Below are 26,116 nucleotides of genomic sequence, written 5' to 3' on the forward strand. Positions count from 1 at the left end.
GCAAATTTTGGAGCTCAAACCTAAATAATTAGTTTTAAAGTTGGAGATCTTTCTTGTACACTGATACCTTCTCACATCCATGATGTCTCAACCTACATCAGTAGCCTGTGGCTTCTGAGTTCTAAGGCTTCCATTTCCCAGTCTCTCACTGATGTGTGGAGCTGGCAACATTGTCTGGGGAAACAGTAGAAGAGTTAAGTAACTGTCTATTTCTGGCAGTTGGCTGAAATGTAGAAGAATAGAAATTATTGGGATATATCTTCTCAACTGCCGAGCACTGTCTTATTCTGTAAGTAAAAGTGTAACCTTTCTCATATGTGCGCAATACGGGTCCGTAGTTCTTAATATGAGATTTAGGTGTGCATTCATGTATAGCAGGTCTCTAACCATAGCCATTTCATAGTTCATAGCTGAGATGTGTTGCAGTGTAAACTCTGCTATTTAGAGTTCAGCGTTGTACTGGGTGAGACTGTACCCTGATGTTTGTGTGCTGCAATACCATAAGAATCCCTTCAATATTTTCATTTTTTAAAAAAAAAAAAGACAACACATTTAAGAAACAAAAAATTAAATTTTGCTTGTGCATCACAAATGTAAATGAATCTTACTACCAGGATGCTAAAGCAGAGGGAAAGTTTACTGTTTGAACCTGTTAGAGAGCCTGACTTCCTTTGTGAAACACACTGAACCCTGAGGGATGGATAAAACTACTTTGGGGTGTTTTGTTTCCTGAATTAGTTGGCTTCTTTGGAATTCTTGAAATTTATAGGGAAATATTTTGTATATTTAATCTAAAAGAGGAAAATGACGAATAGAATGGACTGTCTCAGCCAGCAGAAATAGGCCTACATTTGTATCAATTACAGATGATTTAATTCTTGGATAAAATTTGTTTTCTTTTCCTGTTTTACCATGTGCCCAACCCTATACATTCTTATGGTGGAAACTGAACTGATGGAATTTGCTAAGAAAATTTCACTGAATACTATTTGACAAAAAAGCAACATGTTGACTTATTGAAGAACCCTTTGGCAATACCTGGTGTACACAATATTGCAGTATTACCTCTTGGACAAAATGCTTGTCTTCAGTGTTTCTGCTGTTCATGCTTCCAATAGAAGATCAAAGCATAAAAAGCTAATCCAAAGGATAAAATCTTTTGATTATTCTGGTAGTAGCTGTATCTTTAATGGTATAAGCAGTATTTTGAACTGTAATTGGCAAAATTACAGGTCTCTTCCAGAAATCAAAATACTAATGTGAGGTGGAAATAGTTGTCAATTCGGAGAGATAAGGTACTGAAAGAGTATGGAAATACTGAACAGACAGGTATTTGCATGGACAGTTCTACTGACTGAGGAATAATTTGGAAGTACCTCTGTTCAGATGTTAAGGGAAGGTATCTGCCACTTTCTGGGTTTTATGTTCTGGCATTCTGAAACAGCAGCATTGTCAACAGGAAAAGAAAATTCATTCCTTCATATTTATCAAGCATGGTAGGAAAAAAATTGAAATTTGGCATAGTTTATACCACTCGCTGCTCTGTCCGTAAGGAGACTGTATTTTTAAATATTACCAGAACTGACATTCTGTCACTATGGACAAGTGAATCCTGAGATTAAAAATTAATATGGAGTTCAATTCAAATAAGGTACTTACAAGTCCTTCCACCTTCCCTTTTCAAGGACTTCTGATGAGGACCTTGTAGAATGAGTGGAGCCTGTGTAGTAACCCTCTGGAAGGGTTTGTGTTAATTCATAATCCAGAAGACAAGTCATAATTTTTTTAAATTTTTATTCTGTATGCTGTTTCTGCCTCCTAAATTCTTTTTAAAAGCAGTAAAAATGTATGGGACTAGACATAATTTCTGAAAAGATATTTTGTGAGAGAGACCATCTACAGTAAGGCTGCTTCTCTTCAGAAATTTTAATTCCTTGAGACGTTTGTTAATGAAATATCTTACCTGTTTATTTCAAAAGCTGAAGATGTTCTTTTTATTGGGATGAGGGTATAGCCTCATATACCTTTTAAAGTTACTCAGTTACGAAGTAGCTTTGTTAGCTATTTGCTAATGAGTGTGTCTGAACAAGGAGAAATTTCTGTAGCCAGCTTAGCGTTAGAAGGGGAGAGTAGCATTTTGGGGTGACTGTACACAATGAAAACATTTACAGAGTAATATATGCTTGCAGATCAGTGGAGCAGATGCACATCTTAACCTACTTCCAGATGTGCTTTGATTATTCATGCTAAAGCAAATTAATACTGCCTCAGCTGCCTTTCTGCAAGTTCATAATACAAACAGTGGAGTAGCCACTGTGTCCAAGTACTGCAGTTCATGACCTAAAATTTTATCTTCATAGGTGGCTAAGTGGTAGACAACCTGGTGGCTGTATGGAATCATCTGATCCTGGTGACCTCTGACTTACTTTTACTGTTAAAGGGCTTTGAGACCCTTAAAAGTGAAGAAGCAAGAATCTTCTGACAGATTTAGTACAGGGCTTAATGTATGGTTTTCATGTATTTCACAGATGAGGGAAAGAGGGGAATGTCTGTTTTCTCAGATATCCCCCTACACTGGTTTTCTATCGGTTCTCATCAAAAGTAAAAATATTCGAGGATTTTGCATCATCTGGAAAAGCAATGCTGGGTTTTGCCCCCCTGATCTGGGAAATGCATACAGGTGGTTCTGCTGCACAAATGTTGTGGCCTTGCTTGAAGGCTTTATAACTGTTGTAAATGCATTCAGTGGTTCTGCAGCCCCAGGTCTGAGGTTTGAGCAGCTTAGTCTGAGTCATTCCTTGTTGTAAAGACTCTTTTCCATTATCTTCAGTTACATAAAACCCTGTTCTGCTGTTATTTACACCTTCTTAATTGTTGTTCTTTTTCTTTCTGATGATGGTAGGAAGACGAGAACTGTACAGTGTCCAAGTTAACACCAAGTGGGTTTACCTAGTGACAATGCTGACACATTTTCTTCTGTTTACTTTCAGTGATTTTGGTTGCCATTGAACTTCTGTCTAACGCTTCTAACTAATATTAGCCCCAAGATCTTTTCCCTGGGTGGAAAGAGCTGACTCAGCCTCTGTGGTGTGTGTAAAGCTGGGATTATTTTTTTGCTTTAGCTTATTGTTTCAAATTTATCTGTAGTGAATTTTATTTGCCATTTTATTGTCCCATTAGTCAGGAGTTCTTTGTTATCTTTTCCTTCTCCAAACAGAAAATAAAAATTGTTCAACTTCTGTACAAGCTATCTGGATAGATTAATTCACATTCAGGAAGTATTTCAGGAAGTGAACATTATTATCTTTTGTTCTCTGTATCACACTGAATGTATTATATCAGTAACAACAATTCTTTATAGACAGATTTTAACACTTGAACTACATGACACTGGATTCTTGTTTCATATTACTGTGTTATTCTGTAGGCTTAACATCTAGATCAAGTGATCATTTCGGCATAATAGCTCATGTTTTCATCTTTAATAAATATGCTGCTAGTTGTCTATTCGACATACAAGGCATACTACTAATGGGATGCAAACCATTTCAAAATGGTTGTGCAGCCTAGATCAGAGGTCAGAATCACTGGTACAGTCTTTCTTGGTATGTGTGTTATGTCATTCCTGCTTTCTCTCCAGAAAATAAGCCTCTGTATATTAAGTCGAACTGTGCATATGATATTTGAAGTTGAAATAATGAGACAAGGTTTTTGAAATGAACTGTGTACGTTCACATTTCCTACTCTGGTTTTCTTTCAAGTCACAGAATCCCAGAATAGTAGGGATTGGAAGAGATGTCTGGAGATCTAGTCCAGCCACCTGCTAAAGCAGGTTCACCTAGAGCAGGTTGCACAGGATAGCATCTAGTCCTGCTTGCCAAGTATTTCTGGAGGCAAAGGAACAATCCAGAAGATATTGTTAACCCTAGGTAGTGCTGTCCAACCTGGACCAATTCACCTGTCTCTTGGAGTACAGATATTCACATGCATCCCAATGTAGATCATTTATATTTTAATTTATAGAAAATTTACTTGGTTATAGCCGTCATAGCCTTAAAGGTGTAGGAACTGAAGACCTGAAGAAAGATTTAAGCACTTGATTTCGTGTTTTCCATCTATGCCTGTCTAAGTATAGATAACAACTTTCCTAGTAAACGTATGTTGTCAGGGTTGCTCTGTACTTACTCTAGAACACTGCAATTTCTTGTAGATTAAACCTGTTTGCTTCTATTTTGTATGTATTTTTTCTAATAGAAAATGGTGTTAACAAGTTTATGCTGTTAATTCAGCAAGTTTTGAACTGCAGTACAGGAACAGTCAGGATACTTCATTCTGCTGTCACTTGGGGAAATTCATAATAATAAACTAAGTGTTGGGAAACTGTCTTATTACAGAAAATAATATTTTTCTACTTAGAAGGTTTTCTAAGAAGTTTTGAAGACTTTTGGGAAATAATTTAAAAATTACTAAAATAAATTCCCCAGAGGTTCTAATGCTTGCCTGTTAAAAGTTTATTTTCAAAACATTCATATATGAAAGTATATGCAATGCTATGGGCCATTTACAAGGTATTTTTCCTGCTAATCCTCATGACTTTGTGTAGTGCTGTTACAGTGAATAACTACTTGGTAAGGGCTTTCCAAGGAGACCTGCAGTGACCAGATTACTTGTGACTCAGACTCAAATTTCCCATCTGATAAGATAGAAAGAGTTCTTTAATAGACTGTAGTTTTAATAAATAAGGTGTGCATCACAGCTGCTTGCTGTAAAATACAGTAATTGAAATTTATTTTTAAAAGTGATAAATCATTAACTACATTGGCTATTTTTGTTCCATTCAAAAAAGCATTTTTCTTTCTTTTGCAGAGCTGCAGGTTATATGCCACAAAACACCTACGAGTATTACTGAGAGCAAATGTAGAGTTCTTCAGCAACTGGGGGATTGAGTTACTGGTGACCCAGTTACACGATAAAAATAAAACTATTTCTTCTGAGGCACTTGATATTCTAGATGAGGCATGTGAAGACAAGGTGAGCATCCTTTCCCTCTTCAACCTCTTTTTGGTACGCTACTCTGTAAGCTGTTCCCCACTCCCTCATCCAGTAGTAAAGTAAAAGTATGCAAGAAGCTACTGATGGTTTCTTTTCTTGATTGTCATTCATGGACTTCATAATAGTTTATAGAACCGCACCCTCCGCCCCCTTGCTGAAAATACTGCAGTATTAATTGCAAGAAAATGTAGACTTCTGGATTGTGCCTACTTTTAAATATTAATTCAGACTAATTCAGCTAATTTGATCATTATACTTTTTGTGAAGTAATATATATTTAATGACAGAAGGTACCTGAAGTGGATAATATTAGGATGTTAGTGATGTTTGCTTCTTTTGTGAAAAACTACTTCATTGCTGGCAGATTGTTGCAATTGTTGTAGTAGATATACCTTACACATTTTTAATTATTTTAGGCCAATCTTCATGCCCTAATCCAAATGAAACCAGCTCTTTCTCATCTTGGAGACAAAGGTTTGCTTCTACTACTAAGGTAAATAGTGAATATGCTGTTTGTTGTTACACTGTGGAAACAAATAAGTTTTTGTTTTTATTCAAATTATATGATTCAAGTGGAGTACTAACTGTCTGATGTTACTTTACAGATTTCTGTCCATCCCAAAGGGGTTTTCATATCTCAATGAAAGAGGTTATGTAACAAAACAAATGGAAAAGTGGCAAAAGGTAATACTAAGAATAAAAAGTGTGTTTGATGTTAGAAGGGGGAAGGGTGTGAATATGCCGGTTTAAAAGTTCAAAGATTCTTAAAAATACTGCATATTCATATATACGTATTGCTAATGCAAATACATTTTATTACCTCAGTGACTTAAAATTTTGCTGAAAAAGGTTGACAGGGACCTCAAGTTCATAGCTCCTCTGTACATACATGTTTTTGATTTATGTAGGCATTTTATATAATTTTGATATTTCAGGAAATATTTCAGGAGTGTAGTGAAAAATAGGTTGTTGTGTAAGGTCTTAACTAGAGAAGTGTGTAAAGGAATACTACTCTTCAAGATGCCTCTGGTTTGTTACTAATTAAAGTTAAATCTAGAGGTTATGAAGATAGAATTAGCTTTTGCTCTTAGGAGGTAAATAGGAACAACAGACCATTAAGAAAACTGCTGTCATTATCATGACTAGAATAAAACTCTTCATACGTTATTTTGTTTTCATAGCTGATTATAAGTCCTTGGTCTCATTCCTGTTGGCAATTTTTTTATTAACTTAGAAGCTGTCACTTCTGTAGGAATGCTGAAATGCATGGTGGGCTGTTGAGATTATTCAGGTTAAAGTCAAATGTGAAGTATTTCCTTCTTTCCTTCCTTTATAACAAATTCACTAAAACAATTATGGAATCAATTGTCAACTGTGCACCCTCATTATATGTATGAAGTGCAGTAGTTTTGGTGAGCCTCACTTTCAGACCATAAAGAAATTCAGCCTTCTTTAAAGAGCACTTCAATTATTCCCTCCTTATAAAGTACTCTACTATAAAACCATAAACCACTAAATGTATTGTGTTAACCTTTGTCTTTTCTTTTAGGAATATAACTTAAAGTATGTTGAATTGATTGAAGAACAACTTAATGAAGCACTTACAACATACCGCAAACCTGTTGATGGTGATAACTATGTTCGTCGGAGCAACCAAAGGTAAATTTGGGAAAATGCATCTTTGGGCAAAAACTGGTAGGGATGATCCAATAAAGCTTTAAACTACAATTGATGGGAGAAAGGGATACCAACAGTAGCCAAGCCAAGGGTTGACATGGCATCACCTGAGAGTGGCAATGCTAGCAGAAACACTTACACTGCAGCTGGGAGCATGGAGGGCTTGGGAGCATGGAGAGCTTAGGAGCGTATCTGAAATGCCTGCTCACTCAGCCAGGATGTTAGCACTGATGAGTTATTCTATAGGCAATTAGGAGAAATTTCTGGATTGGTAGCCCTTGCCCTTTTGGGAGATGGCAGCTTCCCAGACATCAGCTGGGAATACCATACTGCTGTGACAAGCAGGTCTTAGAAATTCTTGATTTTTGTGGGAGAGAACTTCTTATCACAAGTACTCAGTGAGCCAACTAGGAAAGATGCCCTCCTAGACTTGCTGTTTGTGAATACACAAGGACTCGTAGGAAATGTGATGATAGGTGGTTGTCTTGTCTTGGCCACAGCAATCATGAACTGGTTGAGTTTAAAATGTTCAGTGTAATGAGAAAAAAAGAACAGCAGAGTTGCTATCTTGAACTTCAGGAGATCAAACTCAGGAAGCGGTTTAGCAGAGTACCCTGGGAATCTGCTTTTGAGGGCTTAGGAGTCCATGAATGCTGGTCAGTTTAAGAACCACCTTTGAAAAGCACAGGAGCAGGCAATCCCATTGTGTTGTAGGTCAAGCAAGAGGGGCAGCAGACCGGTGTGGCTGGGCAGGTAACTCCTCATGCAGCTCAAGAGGAAAAAGAAACCGTATGTTCTCTGGAAGCAAGGTCAGGCTTCACAGGAAGATTATAGACCTGTGGTTCGTATAAGCAGGGAGAAGACACAAAAGGCAAAGCTCAATTAGAGTTGAAACTGGCCAGCGGGCCAAAGTAGGCGATTATCCCACTGTATTCAGCATTGGTGTGGCCTCACCTTGAATGCTGTGTGCAGTGCTGGGCCCCACTGTTTAAGAAGGACAACGACTTCTCCTCTCTTCTCCTCCTCTCTTCTCTCTCCAAGAGTCATCTTTTTCTGAAGAAAAGCAGAATAACTCATTGTATTACATTGCAGTGTAATATATTTTAAAAGAAAACGTCAGAATATCTGGGAAAACATGATTTCTCTTTCTGCCAGATTGCAGCGACCACATGTCTATCTGCCAGTTCACCTTTATGGCCAACTTGTGCACCATAAAACAGGCTGCCATTTGTTGGAGTCTCAGGTGAGGATTATAACTATTTATAACTTGAAAGATCTTTAAAAGTACTGTAACCCTTTTAAAATGTTTATAAAGCGATGGCATCTAAACAGTCGTTGCCAAATAAATTGAATCATGAAAGTCTGAAGTTACATGGGGCCAAAAAGTTGTGAAGACAGTCTTTGTCATCTGGTATCATGTAAAATTCCTTCCTGACACTGAAATATCAGAGAAATATCTTGCAACATTTTTCTTAAAACAGCTCACAAAATCTTAAAATAGAAAGCAACTCACCAATAGAAATAATTTTTCAGTCTGTGTGTGAATTGTATATAGACAAGTAAAACTGTGCCTATCCTTTTATGCATGCAAAAACATTGAGATGAGGGAATAAAATCTTATTTTATGATCCTGAAAAGCTAAGAAAAACTCTAAGCCAGTTTGTAGTTACTTAAATGAATTCACTTTTAATGTGAGTTTGCAAGATGATGTAATGTAATTGAATGTGATAGTTGAAAAGTTCAAGAGAAAGCTTATATATTGCAGTATGTTAATCTGATTAATCTGTTAATCAGAATTAACTTGGTGCAATCAGTGGTTGCATTAAAATTTCCTACTTGCATTATCATTGCTGTTTATGCATATTATTCCAGGACTACCACTGTTTATTTTAGGGTGCATACTTTAAATTACTGCTTTACCTTTTATTAAAAATGCAAGAGAACCTGCTTGACTGAGATCTCTTTTTTTTTTTTTTTTTCGTTTTCAACTGAGTGGGTTTTTTTCTTTTGTTTTTCTCCTTCAGAGTATTGTTACAGATCTAAGTTACACTGTTCGTTCCCCAATGCTGGATAAGTGGGAAGGAATTAAGCAGCTGAAAGCAGCCCTTTGGGCCTTGGTTAGTAACAGATTTACAGGCTTTTTACAGTTGTTTTGAGTTCTGTTGTGATTCTTGATTCTGACATAATTAAGCAAAATCCCATAAAATTATTAATTAAGGTTTTTGTCATAAAATGTGTGTGACTTTTTTTTTCCAAGTTGGTGTTCTGTATCCTAACTGGACTTTCAGTTGAAAATGGTTCGCTGCACCTTTTTTGTTCTGATTTTTTTAGTAGTCACTTTGTCTTTTTGTCTTTTTTCTTTTTTAACAAATAAAAGGAACAGATTGGCACATGGAGCAACAATATTAGTATGGAACCAGTAGTTTGGAGTTGCTGTGGTCTGATTTTAATGTATTTACTGCGATGATCCAAAATTCGGTGTTTCTGGAAGAAAATTGGCTGCCACTGTTGATGTGTGTAAATATATATGATTATGACACCACATGTACTTGGGATAGGTGGAAACCTAGTCTCTATGCCTATCCAAGCTACACTTCTAAATTTGCTTTGTCACCTCAACTGCTTCTTTCTTGTCCTCCTCAAATTTTATTTCGGAACATTTGTCCAAGGTGACTGTTACTGGAAGATATTGTAGGTATGTAATAAAATGCCTGTGTAAGAGGAATGTAAAAAGAGTAAACCAAGGTGATACTGCTGGCTGTAGTAGAATTGGTAAAATGAGGAACACATAGTAGTTAACCATGAGTGGGTTTAGTTATTCTACATAGTGTGCTGAGACCTTTTTCAGATTTGCACAACTAGGAAATGGCAAAAAGGGTGCTCAGATCTCTAGTTGCTTTGAGAAGATGTGGCTTGAAACTGTACTATCAAAAACCAAAAATGTCAAAAGCTTTACACCGATAGTGCTGCAGATCACATCAAAATCAAAACTTACTTGAAAAACTTTTATTCCAGGGCAATATTGGATCATCAAATTGGGGTCTTAACTTGCTTCAAGAGGAGAATGTAATTCCTGATATAATGGCACTTGCCCAACATTGTGAGGTTCTCTCTGTTAGAGGGTATGTGTATCTGATTTATACGTAAAATTTACAGATGGTAGTTGCCATAGGCTTTCAAATAGCCTTACCTAATTAATATGAATATAGTTCTGCACCTACTTGGAAATAAGTTATTATAGATCATTGAGTATCAATCTCAGTCCTATACAATCACAGAATTGTGCAGGAAGTCAGAAAGAACATCCAGTAAGCAAATGAAACCTATGAAAAAAGATACATATTACTTTTCTCCTTTTTTAAGAAACAATTAAAATATTTGCTACTTATATCTCTGTTAAAACAAATTTATTGTTCCCCCATTTTTATTTGATACCTTTTTTGAATCTTTAAAAGCATAAATAGATGGTCTTTTGCCTAATATTGCTAGTGCATAAGTGTTTGTCCTTTTTTAAATTTATTTACAAAAAGGTACTTTTCTACTTTATATAATGAGGCTCTTGTAATAATTTGTTTTTATTTTTGAATAGTGTATTGTTCTCAGATATTTTAGTGCCTTTCTTAAGCTTCCTTTGATTTACAAATTCAAATGAAGAAAAAGCTACTTGGCAGTTTTGTGAAGTTTCTGCTGAATTATTTTGAAAATGGTGGGGTTTTGGTGGGTTTGGTTTTTTTTTTTCAAAAGATAAATAAGTTTAGTTAAATTAGAAGCTATTATTGTTGCTCTTTTTTTCTGTATGTACAATAAATACAGAACCTGTGTCTACGTGCTTGGTCTAATAGCCAAAACTAAACAAGGATGTGATATTTTGAAGCATCACAACTGGGATGCAGTGAGACACAGTCGTAGACAGCCTTGGCCAGTGGTCCCTGATGACATGGAACAGCTCTGCAATGAACTTTCTTCTATACCCAGCACTCTTAGCTTGAATTCTGAGTCCACCAGTTCTAGGCATAACAGTGAAAGCGAATCTGCTCCTTCAAGTAAGTAAGAACAACAAAAGAACCAAGCAAAAACAATACCCAACACCCCACCCCCCCGCCCCCCCCCAACCAGTATTTTGGTGTTCTTCAGCCGTTTGGCAGAATGAGATTCAGGCAAATGCTGTAAAGGAGCTATTGCAAGAAAGAAGAGTGCAAGCACGGGAACAGTTATATGCGTTCAGACAGTGGTAGACAAGTCAGAGGGAAGAGAACAGCATCTTAGGTTTTTACATTTGGTGTAAAAGTAAGAAGTTTTAACATTGGGGTAAGTTACTAGTTTTTATGTCAAGTCATGGCAGCTTGCTGTAATACTCTGCAGAAATCTCCAAGCTTAGGTATAAAGACACATTTACTTGGTTATCCTCAAAGGAGTATTCTAGAATATAAATATATATATTCTCTATGTATACAGAGTATTGCTGTATTTCAATTCTTGTATATTTTGAGTATCTAACATATTTTAATTTTGCTATGTATATTTGGATTTAAACCCAGAAATATAAGGTATTTAGATATTAAAGGAGCACATCGGTTGTAATCCTAGTAGCTGGATATTTGCACTGAAATAAGATAGTGTGGCTTTTCTTCTGAAGCAATGAGACCTTCAGGTCAGGCACTCCTCAAGATACGTTATTTATGCTACTAAGTTCTGCAGAAAGAATGATGAATTAAAATTGCAGTAAATAGCATAGTCTCCCATTTTGGCTTCTATAGGATTGCTTGCTTTTTGGGAATATGGCTATATGCTTTGAAGAAATGTCCGTTTTCTCATATAATTTCAGGTATGTTCATCATGGAGGATGACCGTTTTGGTAGTACTTCCACTAGTACATTCTTCTTAGATATTACTGAAGATGCAGAACAAATCTTTTATGACAGACCTGGACCTTCAAAGGACAAAGACCGTAGTCCCTTTCCTTTTTTTTCTTCTAGTAGACTTGTGAAAAATCGCATTCTAAACTCTCTTACTCTACCTAATAAAAAACACAGAAGTAGCAGTGATCCAAAAGGAGGAAAGCTGACAACATCTGACAGTAAGTCATGCCTGAGGCGAAATCGTACAATAACAGAACCTTCCAGTAGCATAGACTTTCCAGCTGGTGAAGAATTCATCAGAGTTCCTAAAATCCAAACTTTACGATTAGAAACTTCTTTTGTTGGAACTAAGCACGTGGAAGATACTGATAGTACCCCAAGTATTGGAGAAAATGATCTGAAGCTGCCAAAAGGTCTTGGAAATGAAATTCACCGGGAAAACACAAGCAGAGAAAGGCTAATAGGAGATGGTACTACACAAACACATTTCAAGAGTCGTAGCTTAAGTTTTAATACAGATACCACAACAAGTGGCATAAGCTCAATGAGCTCTAGCCCTTCAAGGGAGACTGTAGGTGTGGACGCTACAAATATAGATACTGACTGCGGAAGTTTGAGTACTGTGGTAAGCACAAAAACAGTTAAACCAAGTCACTGTTCAACACCACAGTCTAACCACCTGCCCCTCTCAAAGTCCAACTCTGTATCCCTGGTACCACCAGGTTCTTCTCATACACTTCCCCGAAGAGCCCAGTCTCTTAAAGCTCCCTCTCTTGCTACGATAAAAAGTCTTGCTGACTATAACTTTAGCTACACAAGTTCTCGAGATGCCTTTGGCTATGCCACACTAAAACGCTTACAACAGCAGAGAATGCATCCTTCACTGTCTCACTCAGAAGCCCTAGCATCTCCAGCAAAGGATGTGCTGTTTACTGACACTATTACCATGAAGTCTGGCAGCCTGGATTCTCGGCTGACCCCTAGCCGGTAAGAGATTATGTGCTCATTTCTTACTTCAAAGCAGTAAGAGCAGTTAAATAAGTATCTTTCTAATACTTTTTTATAACTTTAACTAAAAGTGACAGTTGTTGCAGGATGATTTATAAATTCACTGAAAGGAATATCGCTATTAGGAGATCAATATAAAAGGAGTTCTCAACTTCATAAGTGCTGTCAGAGAAGCCTGCCTTTCATAGCTTTGCTGAGCCCGTTTAATGCTGTTAGTGACAAAGGAAATTGTTTCCTTTTATCACATTTGCTTTCTGATTAACTTTTTAAATATTTAAATGCAATTACCCCGCTAACATTACTAAAGTTGCAATCACAGAAAATTGCCCATGTAGTCAGAGCCATATTTCAGAAGAGAATTTTCTTGATGTCACTTGGTGAGGTTTTAGGACAGGGACTTCTGCCAATATGCTATATTTGTGCTCACTGTGTCATTGAGGCCAGTGATGAGATACTGGTACCACTGATAGGAATGTCAGTTTGGCTTCTTCACTATAACAGAGCAAAGATTTTACTCATAGCGTTTATTTTTAGATGGCAGTGTCACCTCTATTTTTGAGTAATATTAAATGTTCTGAAGACTAATTGGATAGTTACATAACATATCTAGCTCATGACATTGACACTGTTCCCAGCAGCTACAGTCAGTGCTTAACAACTTTATCTTAAAAATTCTTCTACCAAATTTTTCCTTTCAAATCGTCTTTTAGTTAGTGCATTGGATTTTCACATTGCTGTTGAAAGGGGAAAGGCACTTTCTACCTCTGTTCTTACCTAAATATCTTTTCTCAGATGAGAGAAAAGGGAGAAACTAGCAGCACATTAGTCATCTCCTTACTGCACAGAACAGCAAATGCCCAGTCCCTGAACTGCACTCCACATACTCAGCTGAGTGTATATAGTGCCTGTTTATTACTATGCGTTTTTGTCCTGTTTAAGAGTAACATTCATTTGTTGTTTTTCACATGCTTCTGCAAAGATGCCATAAAGACAAGTTTTGTTCCCTTTGTGCAATTAAGTTAGAACTAGACTGAATGTGCTGAATAAATTAAAGATGATTCAGTAGTTAAGCTGCACTATCCTGGAAATCACAAGTGCTGTTCTTTGCTCAGTCACTGACTTCCTGTGCTAATGCAGGAACAAATCAGTGTCATTTCAGTGGCAGTACAGGTTCTGTTGTGGCTGTAGTAATGCAGTCATGCCATTGATGTGCAAAGCAGCCTTGCTGCAGTGAACTTCAGTCCTGAGATTCTGCATGAATGTAATACTAACAGTATTTGTGGTGCTTAACTGTTCATGATCTCTCATATCAGTGGTTAGGCTCAAGGATTTGAGATGACCTGTTTAACACTGAACTGAAATGGCTGGAGTGCTTTTTTTAACCTGAGAAGGTTAAAAAAATCACAATGTACATATTACAAGACATTGTGAGATTGAGTTGCCTACTAATATAATTGATTGGGAAGACTGTTATGTCGCTAGTATATGTGTTTTTCTTATTAGTTACAGCAGAGTGTCAGCACTGTCCTTAACTGCTCTTTTAAGTAATAAATTGGAAAGAAATATTCTGTCCTTTAATGTGCCGAGGATATATTTCTGTCAGTCTTCAGAAAAATCTTTGATTCATGCTTCATTGACAAATTAATGGGCTCATAGCAACTAACAGTATAAATTGAATTTTGTGATGTTTTTAGTCATTCTTTTTGTTTAAAAGGTTGAAAAGCTTATTTCTTTGCATAAATTATTTTGTGTGGGTCAGTTTTGCACCTCAGCCTTTAAAGACTAACCGAAAACGTTTAATGTGTGTGTCTCAAATCCTGATCATGGCTGTCACCCTATCACCTGGAGACATGCTTTCATGAAAACTTACTGGAGTTTATCACTGCTAATGATGTATCTGTTAGCTTTTCCAGGAGAAGCAGGGATGAATATTTGGGATTAATACTTCTATTGTTGATTTTATATTGAGAGTAATTGTAGAATGCTTTACTATGGAAATAATGCAGTTGGTAACTTACTAGGTTTTAGAATCATAGAATCATTTAAGTTGGAAAAGACCTTTAAGATCAAGTCCATCCTTAACCTAGCACTGCCAAGTCCACCACTAAACCATGTCCTGAAGTGCCATGTCTATGTGTGTCTTAAATGCCTCCAGGGATGGTGACTCAACCACTTCCCTGAGCAGCCTGTTCCAACGCTTGACAACTCTGTCAGTGAAGAAATTTTTCCTAATATCCAATCTAACCTCCCCTGGCACCCCTTGAGGCCATTTCCTCTCATCCTTTTGAAGTATGGCTTGACTTTTATTTTAAGTCCACTGCTACTGTCATTAGCATTGGTCAGAATTAGTAGCAAGAAAACTATTGATACCCTGTAATTTGTGTTCTGCACATTCCTGTTGCATAATAATGTCTTGAACATTACATGGTCAAACCTTGATAATTTACTTTTATCTCAGCCTAAATCTATTAACATATTAGGGATAAAAAGACATTTTAATTGTCCATCTAAGACAAAAAATGATAGAAAATTATTTCTAAGGCAGAAAGTCAAGAAATAAATGTTTACAGTACTTTACCTCCCAATGTATAATAATTTGCAGTAACATAATAAAAATTTACTGTTCCTCAGGTGTGTCTTTTTTCCTAGGAAGGTTTAATCCACTGCATATAGACCATCCACATAGGGTGATTAGCAGAAAACATACATAGGTTTTTATCTTCAGCGAGAAATAAAATGAGAGATGGCCAGGTGTGAAATTTCCATCATTAGGACTCTGATCAGCGCTGACTTGGTGTCCAGCTTGCTCTTTCCTGTGTCATTTTCCCAACCTATTTCTTTCTTTGTTCCTTGGGCTTCTTGTCACAGTGAGCTCTGCTCACTGCGTTCAGTTTTGTTCTTTGTGTGTTCATGTTGAGCAAATTCTTCCTCCATTCTTGTGTGACCTAATGGGTGGTTCTTTTAGAGTACAGGAAAAAAAGTGCTGCTTGCTTGCATCACTGGTGCCTTCACAGGCTCAAGCTTTGCAGGGATGTGCCTGCTCAATTCAAGAGTTTGTGAATGTCCAGGGAAGGTACATTGCACATATAGGTACATTTAAAAATGAGGCAGTTGGCAGTTTAAAAGCCTGAATCTTTACTGACCATGTCTAGGCTGTAAATCTTTGAAGCCTGGTAAGTTGGAGAAAATTTGTAGCTTTGCAGGGTTGGCAGCCCCTCAAGCAGAAGTTCCATCATGCTATCTTTCAAATAAAAAAATTTTACCCAAGTAACTGCCAGACAATGCAGTGTGAGTGTTAAAGAAAAATTCTACCAGACGTGAGTTACCCTAGGTTTGCTTTATTGCAGCGCTGGATGCACGGGGGAAATAGCTCCACCAAACGTGCATGCCAGGTGACCACCAACATACAGGTTATATAGAATCAAAATATACATATTCATTATTTTTCCGAGAAAAGGCAGTCCCATGATAATAATTTCTTGGAATCCGTTTCCATATTCTCCTCCCCATCACGCATGCTCAGTGATTTGAGTTGGTGGTCCTCAGGGGTCTCTGGTGGTCGTCAGTGGTCTCGCACCCGTGTTCGCTGGATGACCCTCTTCTTGCAGGCATGCGCAGTATCCTCGCTGTGGATACACTTGTCCCTTACAACTTACTTCATAAGATTAATATTCCCGGGCCTATTGTCCGGTTGGGTAGGGACTGTACAAGGAACGTAGCAGCATTGTACGTTGCCATGGTCAGTTAGCTTCATTACCTATTACCTTGATTACAAACCCCTTTCCCACGATTACAGGCTTTAAAACAGTTCTAGGCCTTAAGCAGTTTTCTAGTTAATATAAGTTTTCTTATAGCTAAGCTTCTATATTTTTACAATTCCCTCCTTTTGTTTTCATTGCATCCCTGCAATTATTTATATCTCCAAGCTCCTTGTAATTTTGCTACTATACTAGAAAAACAGGTTATGCAACATTGAAAAATCACTATTATACATACAATCCCTATGATCACTAAGGCTGCTACAGCAAGCGTCTTTTTGAGCCACACAGATAAATCAGGAGCCCAGGAAGTCAACCACGACACAATATCAGTAAAACCCCAACATGTATCGTCTTTTTGTACTTGTCGCATTTGAGAACTAATCTCCCAGACTTTATGTACGTCAGTCAATAATTCCCCTGAATGATCTACATACATGCAACAACTCACATTTAGCATTGTACAAACTCCACCTTGTGATGCCAACATCATATCTAAGGCCATACGATTTTGTAGGGTAATTTTTGAGAGTTCTGCAATTTCAATTTGCAAGGTTGTTAACCCATGAGCAGTATAATTTGCCAATTTTTCAATTTCTCCCGATATGTTTAAAATCGCTTTTTCCAGTTCACTCACCCCTAAAGATGGTATGAACCATCGGAGAAAAGAGTGAAATCCTGAGGGTTTTTCTATTAGTGGGTTATTAGTCCTTTTAACACGAGTTAAAAAGGTGCAATGCCAGATTGGAACATTTATAGTTTTAGGGAGAATTTGTAAATCCACAGTTACCAATCCTAGAGTGCAAATTCCTCCCCAGCGTGGTGGGAGTACTTTATAAGCTTTGTCACCACATAACCAAAATAGTCCTAGTGCCTTTGGTCCCCTCCAAGCCTAGCTCGAGCGAGATTTAATATGATTAGTTGTGTTGCATTTAGTCCAATTTCCCACAAAAGTGTGATTAAGACAAAACTGCCGAGTCCAGTTTTCTGGGGGGTAACATCTCTCTACACAGAGGATGTTATGATATTCATCTAAAGGAGGAATTCTGATGGTTAATATTTGCTCCTCATATTTAGTCGTTATAGAGGTATTTCTCCAAAACTTTTCCCAAACTGAATCCTTTGGAATTGGAATACCAATTAAATCAAACCCTCGACCTACAGATTTTGGTAAAGATACACAAAGCCAACATTCAGTATAATTCAAATTCTTCGCAAAGGACTTCATTAAGGAAACATGAGTGTTATTTAACCAAAAAGTTTCTTCTTCATTTCCAACTAAACTTCGTTTACTTAATCTAGATTTGGTCATTATTTTGTCAGAAATGCAAGTTTGAAAACCCCATGGAAATTCATAATCATGTGCTACTGGAAAATTCCTAAACCCATCTTTGATAATGTAATACATTACAAAAAAGGATGGACTCGTCAGATTCAAATTGATACAACACCAATCATTGTTTTTATCCTCTGTCATTACCCGTAAGTGATGGTTGACACACCAGGTTCCTGTTCCTGTTTGCCGCTCATATATATATGTGTGATATGGATACATATTCCATGTATAACTTCTTGATGATTCTGTTCCATTCTCAGGATCTCCCATCACAAATCCAACACAAAATTCTAGAAAAACATTAGGATTAAAAAAAGGATTCCGTACAATCTCAGTATTTCTACCCGCTACAATATTTTCCCCTTTTGCATTTGTAAAGTTCCCCAAACTTTACAAAAGGTTTGCTCCCAGAGACTAGTATTACTATATTGTATTATGGTTCCTTTTGTAATTGCATCTCAGTATCGCAGGATGAACTTTGTCCACAAGGTATCAGTCTTACTCAAGAGAAAACAAATCAGCAAATACAGTAGTGCATTGATTTTCATTCTGTCGCGGAATCTTTAAGCACATGTGAGTGATGGATCCACGTCTCTTTTCCTTGTACCTTTACAGCATAAAAGGAGGTTAATAACACCATGTAAGGTCCTTCCCATTTGGGCTCAAATCTATTTTTCCGTTTAAAATTCTTTATCTATACTTTATCCCCTGGTTGAATATTATGTACCTGAATTTCAGGTGTTATCCCTTGATACCAATAAGCATGATTTCGTAATTGCATAAAAGAATTTTGCAAATACAATAAATATTGAGTTACCTGTTCATCTCCATCTAAAAGGCTTGTTTTTGCTGGAATATAAGTTCTAGGTACTGCTAAAATTCTCCCAAATAAAACTTCTGCTGGAGATACACCTACTGGTTGCCTTGGTGTATTTCTGATGTCCCAAAGTACTAAATTTAATGCTTCTGGCCACTTCAAGCCAGTTTGTTTACAAGTCTTAACTAATTTGTCTTTGATCGTCCTATTCATCCTTTCTACTTGTCCTGACAATTGTGGATGATAAGGTGTGTGCAATTGCATCTTGATATTTAATGAATGATAAATTTGCACTAAAATTGCAGCAGAGAAATGTGCTCCCCTGTCAGAGTCAATTATTTCAGGAACTCTGTACCTAGGTATTATCTCTTTTAACAGAGCTTTAACCACTGCTTTTGAGTCATTCTTTCGAGTTGGGAAAGCCTCCACCCAGCCCGAAAGCTGATGAATAATCACAAGTAAATAAGCATATCCCATAGCCCTAGGCATCTCCGCGTAGTCAATTTGTAGTTTTTGAAAAGGATATGTTTCTGGAGGTCGCTTTCCTGCTGGTGCCTTGATTTTCAAAGAGTCATACTGTTTGCACAGTTGACACCCTTCGCAAACTCTCTTAATAGCAGCATAAATCGCTGGTGCTGCCCACAGTCTCTGTACTCTCAAAGCTATATTGTCAGGTCCACCATGGGTTTTCTCATGGTGCCATTGCGCGATCGGTATTAAATACCTTCTTGGGAGTAATGGTTTCCTGCGTAGAGTCCATTGTCCATTCTGCTGTTCAGCTCCCAGCTTCTCCCAGAACTGTCTTTCTTCCTCAGGAAGTTCCTCATACAGCTTTTGCGTGTCTGGCAATTCCCGGTCGAGCTCTCCTTGATGGGTCAGTGTCATTGCAAAGATGACTTGTCGGGCTGCCGCTTTTGCAGCCTGGTCCGCGAGCTCATTCCCTTTTGCCAATTGATTCTCTTGGTTGGTGTGTGCTTTAATATATATTACTGCTAGTTCAGATGGTAATTGGATCGCCTCCAAAAGTTCTTTAATCTGTTGTCCATGGGCGATCGCTTTACCTGCTGATGTGAGAAATCCCCTTTCTTTCCACAGCATACCTGTAGCATGACAAACTCCAAACGCATACTTAGAGTCAGTATACAAATTAACCCGTATTCCAATTGCATATTGTGCAGCTTTCGTGAGGGCAACGATCTCTGTGCCTTGAGCACCTAGAGTGGGAGGCAAAGGTCCTGCTAACAATACCTTAGTTTCCGTGGTAAGAGCAAACCCAGTACATTTCCATCCTTCTTCATAATAGGAGGAGCCGTCGGTAAACAAGTTCATATCTGGGTTATTCAAAGGCTGATCTCGTAGGTCGTCTCATGGTTTGCTCGTCATTTTGATCACCTGTTCACAATCATGTTCATCCTTTTCTCCATCCGTGGGCAGTGGCATTAAGGTGGCAGGATTCAAAGTGTTACATCTTTCCAATCTTAAATTGTCAGCAAGCAGAAGTATTAGTTCATATTTATGTGCTCTTTGTGGAGAAAGTGCTTTCTTGGCATATTCTTTCAATAATATTTCAACTTCATGTGGCACACAGACTACTAGGGGATGTCCCAAGACTATGTTCTGGCTTTTTTCTCCTAACTCAGCAGCAGTAGCCACAGCTCTTATGCAAAACGGAGTTCCTCTTGCTACTGAATCTAATGTGCAAGAATAATAGGCTATAGGTCTTTCATGTGGCCCTAAAGTTTGAACTAAAACTCCATTTGCTGTTCCTTTGTTTTCTGTGCAATAAAGTTTAAAGGGTTTAGAATAGTCTGGAAGCCCCAAAGCTGGAGCTTGCATTAATGCTTCCTTTAATGCACGAAAGGCTTTTTCTCGTTCAGGACCCCAAGCTATTGGTTGCACTTCCTCATTTTTCGTTGCCTCATTAAGAGGTTTCGCGATTTCACTGAATCCAGGAATCCATGGCCTACAATATCCTACTTGTCCTAAAAATCACCTTAATTGTTTCTTTGTTACCGGTCTGGGAATTTCTTGTATAGCTCTTACCCGTTCTGGATCTACTTCTCTCCTCCCTGGTTTAAGAATAAACCCCAGATACTTTACCTGTTGTTGACAGAGTTGCAGTTTGGATAGAGATGCACGGTGACCCTTTTTTGCAAGTTGGATGCAAAAATATTCAGTATCCCGCATACAATCTTCAGCTGTATGGTTTGCTAGTAACAAATCATCAACATATTGAATCAAAACAGAACCCCCAGGAAATTTTAAGTCTCTTAGATCATTTCTGAGAATTTGAGAAAAGATGGTTGGTGAACTAGTAAACCCTTGTGGTAAGCGTGTCCAAGTCAACTGTTTCCCTTGCCAAGTGAAGGCAAAAATCAATTGACTTTCTTCAGCAATAGGTATACTGAAAAATGCTCCTGTTAAATCCAAAACAGTAAAATATTGTGCCCATACAGGTATTTGGGTAAGAATTAAATTTGGGTCAGGGACAACAGGGTGTGGGGAAATTACATGCTCATTTACTGCACGGAGATCTTGAACAAATCTATATTCTGGATCCCCATCTTTATCTAATCGATGTTTACTTACTGGCAAGATTGGAGTATTATATGGACTTTGACATTCCTTGAGTATTCCTTTTTCTAAGAAAACTGCAATCTGTTTTTGAATACTTGGGATAGCCTCATCTGCAATCGGTACTGTTTAATTGATGGAGGTGACCTTCCTTTTGTTTTAATTATTACCGGTTCTGCAGATAACAATAATCCTATATCATCACCAGAGCTGCTCCATAGTTCCCAGGGAACTGCTTCAAGTCCTTTTGGAATTTTAAAAGCCGATTATTCTTCTTGTGGAATTTGCACAATTTCTGATCCCATGATTATTAACTTGATTCCATCCGGAGCAAGGAGTATTTGAGTACCAAATTCCTGCAAAAGATCACGTCCTAGCAAAGACACAGGTGAATTTGGAGATATCACAAATCTTCCCCATACCATTTTCTCTGCAATGATAATTGGAAGTGGGGTTGAAATATATTTTATTTCTTGTCCAACAACCCCTCTTATAAGTACCTTCTCTTTAGAAATCAATGTTTGTGGGAGTGCGTAATTCAAAAGGGACAAAGTTGCTCCTGTGTCTACTAAAAATTCAACAAAAAGTCCGTTTACCTTTGCAGTAATTTGTCCATACTAATTTACCTTCACTCCTTCATTCGACATTTTCGCAGTCCTTCGGTAAGCATGGAATTCAGCTCATTAATTTTCTATTGTGAGTGAGGGCGCGGTGGATATGGTGGATTTGATCCTCGTCCAGCACTTACTGGGCGGAGTGGGCACTCTCACTGGATATGCCCTATATTCCCACAATAAAAACACTCTAAAGTATTGGGATTAGATTGGTTAAGAGAAGAAAGAAAGAAAGAAAGGGAGCCCTTCCCCCACGTCCCCTTCCTCTTGGCGTTCCCCTTGAAATTCCTCTGCCCCTTCCTCTTGATTGATAATTCTGTGTAATTGCTGCAGCCAACAAACTAATTTCTCTCTCTTTTTCCTGTCGCTCTCGTTTTCTTTCCTGTTTATTTCTCTCGTTCTCTCTCTTTTGTTTTTCTTCATCTCTACCATCAAAAACAAATGCAGCAATACTCAGTATTTTAGTCAGGGTTTCCCCTTGCCACCCAGGCATGTGCTTTTTAAAATACTTATTTATATCAGGAGAAGACTGCTCCACAAATACACTAATAGCCAATGGTTCTTGAAAATTTTCTCTAGTCATTCCCCCGTATTTCAACAAGGTAGTTTTCAATCTTATCCAATAATCGCTGGGCTGTTCATCAGGTTTTTGTCTGCATTCAAGGACCTTTGTCCAATTTGTAACTCTTTTGCCACATTGCCATGTGGCCTCCAATAATTGTCCGATGGCTGCCCGATAAGCTTGCATTCCATCGGTTGTGGCTAAATTCCAGTTAGGGTCCTCAGTGGGCCAGGGATTTAATCCTTGACCCCTCTGAGCAATTTCTCGGTCCTTTTGAAAAATTTTATCTCGCTCATCCATCTGGAATAGTTCTCTCAACAAAGTTTTCATGTCACTCCAATTAGGTGTATAATCAGTGACTATTCCAGATAGCATTTGCGCACATTTTTCTGCATCATCTCTTAATCTTGGCATTTTGCTTTGCCACATAATCAAATCACCTTGTTTCCAAGGTTTGTGGTGCATCACAGCAGTCACTGCAGGAGTTTCAGGAGGAGCTCCTGGTCCTGCTCTGGGATTTGGGATGTAATCCAATTTCATGAGAAACATCCCTGCTTGGGGAAGGTCAGTTTCCTCGGCCTCAGGGGCAGAGGGAAGTGGGCTTACCCATGGTTTAGATGGCTTACATCTTTGACAAGACCAATCATACCAAATATACCAATAATCAATATTTTGACTTGCAGTATCTTCTAAAATAGTCCTTAAAAACTTTAACTTACGGGGCTTAAAATTTCCTTTGGGAGGCCAAATATCCATGGGTTCTCCCCCTCGAGATCGAGTTAGGAATGGCCATTCCTCCTGACACAACACAATCAGTCTTTTCTTTTGCAAAGTCTGTGCCCCATAAACCTTATTCCAATTTTCCAAAACCTCAGCAAGGGGCGTCCCCCTTTTATTGTTGGGTGTATTTCCCATTTCTTACTTCTTTTCCTCTTACCAAATCTTTTAGCAAGTTTAAACACAAGAGTACTCCCAGTATCGTCTGGAAACACCCGTGTCCAAGTCTCTTAGGTGAACTCACCTATTTTGCTGGCAACAAGCGTTGGTCACGGGCTTGTCCAGAGAATTAACTGGTGCTTCTTCCTCTTGCGTCCTAGGGTCCCATCTGGGTCGCCATCTGTAAAAGAAAAATTCTACCAGACGTGAGTTACCCTAGGTTTGCTTTATTGCAGTGCTGGATGCACGGGGGAAATAGCTCCACCAAACGTGCATGCCAGGTGACCACCAACATACAGGTTATATAGAATCAAAATATACATATTCATTATTTTTCCGAGAAAAGGCAGTCCCATGATAATAATTTCTTGGAATCCGTTTCCATATTCTCCTCCCCATCACGCATGCTCAGTGATTTGAGTTGGTGGTCCTCAGGGGTCTCTGGTGGTCGTCAGTGGTCTCGCACCCGTGTTCGCTGGATGACCCTCTTCTTGCAGGCATGCGCAGTATCCTCGCTGTGGATACACTTGTCCCTTACAACTTACTTCATAAGATTAATATTCCCGGGCCTATTGTCCGGTTGGGTAGGGACTGTACAAGGAACGTAGCAGCATTGTACGTTGCCATGGTCAGTTAGCTTCATTACCTATTACCTTGATTACAAACCCCTTTCCCACGATTACAGGCTTTAAAACAGTTCTAGGCCTTAAGCAGTTTTCTAGTTAATATAAGTTTTCTTATAGCTAAGCTTCTATATTTTTACAGTGAGACAGAAAAAAACAATGAGCCTATAGCTGTAATTTGACAGAGTAACAAGCTCTGGGCTCTACAAGAGTAAAATGAGTAGAGTCTTTGTGTCAGGAGTCCTCCTTTCTTGTAATGTGCCAGAACGAGAGATTTACCAATGTTGTGATTTATTATTTCAATGTTACAGGTTCATGAAAGCTTTAAGTTATGCTTCATTAGATAAAGAAGACTTATTAAGTCCTATTAACCAAAACACACTTCACCGTTCCTCTTCTGTTCGCTCCATGGTTTCTAATGCTACATATGGTAGCTCTGATGATTACATTGGCCTTGCTCTCCCAGTGGATATCAATGAAATATTTCAGGTATGTATGTGATAACTTAATGGGTTCATTTGCATTTTCATACTGAAAGGTAGTCAACTGTTGCATTTTCATCAGAATAGATTAGATCTAGAGAAATGAGGGAAAGTGGATTGTGGAACTTCCAAGGAATGTATTTTGGAGAACAAGAGTTTCTTTTCTAACTCTGTTTAAAGAAAGTCCTAGTCTGTTTTGTATTATTAAGCAAATAATGACACAGACTAGGTTAGAGTGTTGAACAATGGTAGCAAAAATATGCTGTCATAAGATTTTTAGTTGACAGCTAGCTTTTATAAATTAGCACAGTCTGTGGACATTTGTTAATACCTCTCTAGCCAACTAATGGATATGTTCATTGGTCAATCATAAATGATTGTGTGCATAATTGTACAGTTAAATTCCTGCTACCATAATCTGGATTAAATATTACTTTGTGTGTATATACATCATCATAGCATTAAATCATATTGTCTTTACTTAACCTCACAGATGTATATATCTAAGTTAAACCAGATTATTTTAAGTGTCTTATCAATTGCCTTCCTCCTTCTACTTTGTTAAAACACATTCTCAACTGATGCATCGTGGGGTTTAATATTCTGTTACTTAATTATCAAAACCAGGACATGGTCTATGTCAAAGGTAAATCAGTGGTCTTCCTTATCTTTAGTTTACTTAGTCTTTGCATTTCAAATAAAAATTACTTACTAATCCTGAAAAATTACTAAAGCTAGAACAAAGGCAAGATTTTTTGCATTATACCTGCTTCTGTTTGCCCTTTATGAAATTACTTTTTCTTTCTCCTTCAGAGTCTTTGTGACGTATTTATGTTGCCTCATTTCTTGTCTCAACTCTTTGCAGAGTTGAGACACTTCTGGGTCACTGGTTTCCTCACAGCCTGTCACCACTATATGCTAACATGTACTAACTATTCATAAATCTTGCATAAGAAACGTTTGTTCACAAATGCATGTTTTTCTCATTGGCTTTTCTTTAGTACTCAGGAGCCCATTCTTAACTTCTTCATCTAAGTAGATCTTTTTCCTGAAGTAAAAAATAGACAACGCTTTCTTTCCTCATAAAATCTATTTTTCCTTTATCACCTGTGCTAATTTTAATTTTCACATGAATATTCCAGGTAAAGGAAACTCCGTATTTCCAGAAGAAAACCACGCCTCCTTTTGATGACCGTGGAGCTAGGGTGTTTGCACCTGATGCAGGAGGTACTGTTTTTGTTCCTCTCCTGTACCTTTCTGTTGTTTATTTGTACATAGGGTGGAGTGGGATGTTGGTTTATTTGTTGATATTTCTTTACAGGAAAGGTTATCTTTAGCTGTTTAAGTTTTGATAGCTGTGTTCTGGATTTAGGATAGCAGGCCATTAATTCCCTGGTTTATTAGTTTAAGAGAATGTGATGTTGCTTCAGAGCAACATAAACTTGGGCCCACTCTGATAAACAAAGGAGGAAAGTCTATATATCTTTGATTATAATGTGAGCTAATGCTAATCTAAGACTGGTAGTGATACTGCATTAAAGTAAGTAATAAAATTTAAGCTAAGACAAAATATGTATGCCACATACATATTGAGCTGTTACATTTTGACTTCCCTTTGATTACACATGAATTTATAGGAACCAATAAAGGTGCTAGACAAAATTTACTTTCTGAATTACACATCTGTGATGTCGCTGTGACAGTTGATCAGCGGAGGTGATGGGCCATGATGCAAGAGAATTGCAAGTTCTCTGTAGTGCCTGGCTTGTTCTGGAATGCTCTTTCTTTTTACTCCAGGGTAGTCAAGAAATCTGTAGG

General features: G+C 37.8%; 1 protein-coding gene across 2 annotated transcripts in view; it reads left to right on the top strand.

Annotated features, from left to right (window-relative positions):
- Positions 1–26,116, top strand: part of RICTOR (RPTOR independent companion of MTOR complex 2) — a 103,097-nt gene that overhangs the window by 66,033 nt on the left and 10,948 nt on the right. For both annotated transcript variants that reach the window (XM_075739893.1, XM_075739894.1), the window contains exons 23-33: positions 4,867–5,031; positions 5,469–5,545; positions 5,658–5,736; positions 6,602–6,711; positions 7,885–7,972; positions 8,754–8,846; positions 9,745–9,851; positions 10,543–10,772; positions 11,555–12,575; positions 24,128–24,305; positions 25,441–25,525. In XM_075739893.1, coding sequence (XP_075596008.1) covers positions 4,867–5,031; positions 5,469–5,545; positions 5,658–5,736; positions 6,602–6,711; positions 7,885–7,972; positions 8,754–8,846; positions 9,745–9,851; positions 10,543–10,772; positions 11,555–12,575; positions 24,128–24,305; positions 25,441–25,525 — 2,233 coding nt within the window. The remainder of the gene's footprint in view (positions 1–4,866; positions 5,032–5,468; positions 5,546–5,657; positions 5,737–6,601; positions 6,712–7,884; positions 7,973–8,753; positions 8,847–9,744; positions 9,852–10,542; positions 10,773–11,554; positions 12,576–24,127; positions 24,306–25,440; positions 25,526–26,116) is intronic.

The sequence above is a fragment of the Balearica regulorum genome, chromosome Z, assembly GCF_011004875.1.
Source record: "Balearica regulorum gibbericeps isolate bBalReg1 chromosome Z, bBalReg1.pri, whole genome shotgun sequence".
NCBI classification, from domain to species: Eukaryota; Metazoa; Chordata; class Aves; order Gruiformes; family Gruidae; genus Balearica; species Balearica regulorum.